Raw genomic sequence first — 5,196 nt, 5'->3', positions numbered from 1 at the left:
GCTCTATTGTGTCTTTGAGGGTTTGTTTCCTCTGCCAGTACTATTGATCTCTATTATTCATCTGCTTCCACTCCGATCACTCACATGGTTTATAACAGCCTTTACAGCCGGTCTGTCCTCACGAACGGCTGGCTGCGTTACACCAGGTCAAGGTAGGCCATGCAAGTACTAACTTTTTTGTCAGCATAAGAAGTACGCATTCTGGTCGCTCAGCAGCAGCAGGAAGAGAGCCCACCTGAGGAAACACAAGATAGGCCTACATCAACCTCAACCTGCCAAGATCTGTTCTGTCAAACTCCAGAACAGATCTTATCAAATTAACACAAATCCCCTTTCCTTCCTAGCGCAGCCATTCAATAATGTAACTGCAGCACTGCACGTCTTAAAATGCTAGAAATGAAATCTGATGGAATTGTCAAATGCAGCTCGTCTGTGGCTTGCCTGGGGATGATTTCCTGAGGGGCTGTCTCCTACTGACAGAGCCCCCACGGCGCCAAGTCCTTTCACACAGGGGCTTCCGCCATTCCAGTGAAGGGTGCTTGAGGAGTCACATGTAATTTCAGAAGACATACACCGGGCAGCTGTGGACATGGGTTAGTGTAAGAGCATGTGTGTATTGGCAGATGCAGGCCACAGATGTCTTGTCTTAATATCATGTAATGTAATGTCTCAATATGATGTAATGAATAGCACATGTATGGGATTATATTTGAATCCAGGTTTTTTCATCAAAACATCCGTTTATAGACTAAAAATTTAGCTTTTCAATTTCGGCTAATCGGCCTATTATAACATGCTCTGAACAACCTTTTCCGTTAATGTCTTACTCGATGTTCAATGATCCGTTTGCTTCTCCTTTATTACTTTACATAAAGTGGTAAAAGCGGTAATACGATTAATTACCTTGAAAAGTAGGGTCAGGGAGACCATTAGCCATTGTTTTGGTTTACTTTTATATATTGGCGATTTTAACAGTTACATCGCCCTCTAGCGGATATAAAATGTAATGCCATTTCCCACATGACCTTTGCTAACGGAATCATCCATACGAAGAACCAATACATGAACTTTGAACAGGGTATTTAGCTGATAAAGCTTGAAACACATTTACATCATGGAACCATTTGAGAAATATTCCCACATTGAATTTGACTATCCAATACATGGTCCTAAGATTTTGGAACTAAATCAAACAGTCATAAATTAATTCGATATTCCTGGGATAACTGTCGGAATTTAACACAATATTTTCATGAGAACAAACACAATTCATTCAGCCAAGGTACATTTATTAAGCAACTGCAAACAGAGTGAACAACATTGCTCAACGCATTACCTATTTTATTTTTGAAACAAACCTGATGGTCAACCACGCATACCAACAGCCATTCATACAACAGTCCTGTGTAAGGCAGAACTCATCCAGACAGTTAAGTGCTTCTTTTTTAGGCGGCTCAATAAAGACCATAGAGGGGTTTTAACAACAATAAGTCACACCAGGTTGCCATGTTGGTCTTTCTTAGCGGCTAGTACAGGGGAAGGGCCTGAGGTTTTTCCGTGCCGTCTACGCCAGGGGAACAAGGCACCGTTCAGGCGCAGATCCCGATCACTCCACAGGCCAGACGACTACCGGCGTTGCCGGTTTTCAGGCTCTCATCGTTGCCACCTTTGCCAAGATCGTCAGCCTTCTCATGAATCTATGAAAAAGAAAATATATACATATTTAAGCTTTCAATTCCAACATTGCATTAACGATGAAGTACAGTGAAGTGTTGTAAATCCCATTAGCGTACATTACCCGTACCATTTTCATTGAAGTAAAAAGTTGCGTTCAAATAACGCATTCCTAAGCAGCATAAATATATCAAGACGGCACTGCCAGTTATCCTCATAGTCTGGGTGGGGCCAAAAATGCAGCCAATGGGTCGGGCCCATGCAGGCTCAGGCTTGTTTATTTGGGCCATTGCAACCTTTATGCTGTTTGGCCAAGTGAATATTGTCGGCAGCTAACTACCCGTGTCGTGTGGTTCAAGGCACCACCGGAGGGGAGCTTGCGAGATTTTATTCAATACCACACCAAAGTAACCAATGCATTACAATGTTTAATATACAAACACTGCACGAACGGCCACCAAAGTCCCTTGTTTAGACTTAAGACTTCTTCCTTACCACCATGGTTCTGCCGATAATGGACAATGGGCCATTTAGGGTGAGCATCTTATCCGTGATGTCGATCTTGGCGACTTTATCAGCTCCGGCGGTCACGTTTCCCAGGTCTCCAACATGCCTGCAACAAGGGGTTTAGGCCATGAAAACAAGTACGGATGGTTGCCATTGCATTGCATCATGGTCCTCCGGTATAAGAGAGCAAGCGTTGAGGGAGTGAAATCTGCATAGCACTTGGAAAGGATACCGACTAGAGTTGTGTCGAGACAGTACAGGAGCGTTGCTCTTTGAGGGGCATACGTGGTACACTATTATACACTATATAAAACGCTAGCATTGTCATCAGTTTCATCCGAAACATACATGGTTCCCCTATTCCCTGCCTTAATTGTACCGTAAATAGCAAAATATATATTCTAGTGTTATTTACTATACAGGGATTAAGGAACAAGGGATTGAAAATGCAGATGACTGTGATAGTATTCTAGGGATGCATAGTAAGGTTTCAAAATGGCCCAGGAACAGAGCAAAGGATATGCAATCACATTCTGCTGGCGCAGCAGCATCTTGCAGGGTTCAAAATGGACACCAGCCAATGGTGGATCGATTGGACCATTTTGCAGGTAAAGAAAAAAAAGCAGGGTCACAGATTACGGCAACTGCTTGGCTGGTAAAGTTGTTCAAACAAAGAGGGAAAAAAAAATTAACCTGATGTGGTCAGCAGTGCTCACAGTAATGCAAGACATTTTGGATAAAAGAGTCCACAAAATGGCAAGATTTTAAGTTAAAATGATGTTAGCCAAATAACAGACAAGCAACTCGTATCCCAGTTGCAAAGAAGTGCTGGTCTGCATGTGAAAATCCAGTATTCAGACCGGTTGAACCGGTCCGGACAAGAGTAAAGCGAATAAGGATTAGTCAGGTTACGATTCCCACTTGGGCTTACAATAGAGAATACATGCAAGACATTTTGGAAAAAAATCAAAAATGGCAGCAAGGTAAATAAGCCTTGAACAGGAATAATTTCCCCTTGTTGAGTTAATATTGTCTCGGCTCACCTGTCTACATCGTTTGGCCCAGCATGGTCCTTTTTGTGGGGGTTGAAGTGAGGACCTGCACTGATGCACCCTAGGGAGGAATACATATATAAATATACATTTAAAAACAGCAAGATGTATCCACGTAGTGTGCATTTAGCAAACAGCTTAGCTTTTACTTAAAATAAAGCTGCTTTGGATGAAAGTAGAGAAAGCAGTTCCTGATCATCTCCTAACCGTTAGTGTTGTCTCCAAACGCATGGACATGGAAGCCATGCTCTCCTGCAGTGAGCCCTTCGATCTGTCCTGAGAGCTTCACGGGGGCGCTGTCACTCTGGAGGACGGGGACAACAAAGCACAGCAGTGTCAGGAAGAGGGGCATGAAAGCACAGTGTCAGAACTATGTGACAAGATAGCGTCAGTTACTACTCAAAAAGGAACTTAAAAACAAGAACAGATATGCAATGCCAGAAAAGGGAGTGTATAGTGAATAAAAGCAACAAAAATACCAGGATTTCACCCACAGGATTTAGAATCAAAAGCATTTTAAGGACAGCAGTGAAGGAAATCGCATGTTCCTTATTCTAAATGCATTCAATAACACAAATATCGAACTGCAGAGACGCAGCCAATATAGAATAATTTGCACCATCAGCGTGTTTGCACTAAGGCCAGTCAACTAAAACAGGATCAAAGTATTGTGGTGCCAAGTGGTGAGCACATGTCTCCCTTCTTCAATGTGTTCGTCCAAGATTATTGTTTCAAGAGGGGCGGGAGTCGGACAAGTGTCGCACACCAGCCAATGACTCAGCAGAATCGGACGACAGTCGAACAGGGCTCGCACGAATTGTAGGCTAGGCCTGGCATCCTTCAACATTTTAAACGTATTGCATTGAAAAAAGGTACACACCCTGTGTACACGGTTTGGTTGAGGTTAACGTTTACATATAGGCAGCCAGATAAGCCAATTTGCTTCTAGAGAACTCCGGGGGAAACACCGCAAGAACAAAAGCACCTTCAGGGCGACAATGTCACGTTAATTTTTGACAATAAGAGTAGTTGGAGTACAGCCGTCATTGGTGGTCAAAGGTTGTGGTTGTAACCGAGTGCTTCAAGCGGTTCCAGTGTCCTCGACATGGCGAGGTTATGCAGAAAAGACGAGTGGAAAGTAGATTATACTGAACCGAGTGATTGTTTTTGCGAGGTTATCTTTTTGACGTAGGTGCATATAGATAGATACATGCGGCAAGGTATATGCAATTTTGCATTAATAAACTACACGCATTGGATTTAGGCTCATTTCGTAGATGTTTAATGTGAAAGTCAAGCTACGTTTTAGCTTGAATGACCGAAGTTCACCAATGCCGTGACACGCATGTGGACGAACGACCACCTACGCATAATAACGATCTTTATATCCATATATACATTACCTCTTGTTCAAAGAAAACAGTTCCGGTAACGTCCCCGGTTCCCTTCAACACACAGACAGCCTTCAGCACCATTTTTACAGAAATGTCACAGTATTCACCGTTCAGTTTCTACAGAGTTGGGGAAATGTCTTGCTAGCGAGGGGATTATGGCCGGGTGGGTTGTCTCAAAATTGTTGGAGTCGTCCAATCGTTGAGGAGTAGCGTCACGAATAAAACGGGATTTCATTGGTCAGATTGAATTACTTAAAGCTGTGCGCGCACATGCAAGAGCACACCCAAACACAAATATACACACACGCACAGGGATAAGTCTAAAAAACACTAGGGTTATATCGATAAAAACCGAGGAACTTATTTGATTATTAGCATGGATTTCCTTATTCAAAATCAATATTTTTTAGTACAGGGAAACATTAAATAATTTATCCAGTCTGTAATAATTAATTGTGATTGCCAGACTCACGTCAAATTACAAGATTTGCCTGGCTCTATCTGGGTAAAGGTTAAAAAAAGGAAGCTGACTACAGATCACCACACCAAAAGGAAATATGAAAAATAAC

At 42.5% G+C, this 5,196-nt stretch overlaps 1 protein-coding gene across 1 annotated transcript; it reads right to left on the bottom strand.

Moving 5' to 3' along the window:
* Window positions 1–1,272: 1,272 nt before the first annotated feature.
* Window positions 1,273–4,783, bottom strand: sod1 (superoxide dismutase 1, soluble). The gene is made up of 5 exons (XM_079737641.1): window positions 4,637–4,783; window positions 3,441–3,537; window positions 3,225–3,294; window positions 2,170–2,287; window positions 1,273–1,697 (listed from the first exon to the last, which is right to left on the bottom strand). The coding sequence occupies exons 1-5, from the start codon at window positions 4,706–4,708 to the stop codon at window positions 1,590–1,592; spliced, it is 465 nt and encodes a 154-aa protein (XP_079593767.1). The 5' UTR covers window positions 4,709–4,783; the 3' UTR covers window positions 1,273–1,589.
* Between the last annotated feature and the right edge of the window lie 413 nt (window positions 4,784–5,196).

Source organism: Pollachius pollachius (assembly GCF_949987615.1).
Source record: "Pollachius pollachius genome assembly, chromosome: 6".
Lineage (NCBI taxonomy): Eukaryota > Metazoa > Chordata > Actinopteri > Gadiformes > Gadidae > Pollachius > Pollachius pollachius.
This window is presented reverse-complemented; position numbering and strand designations above follow the sequence as displayed.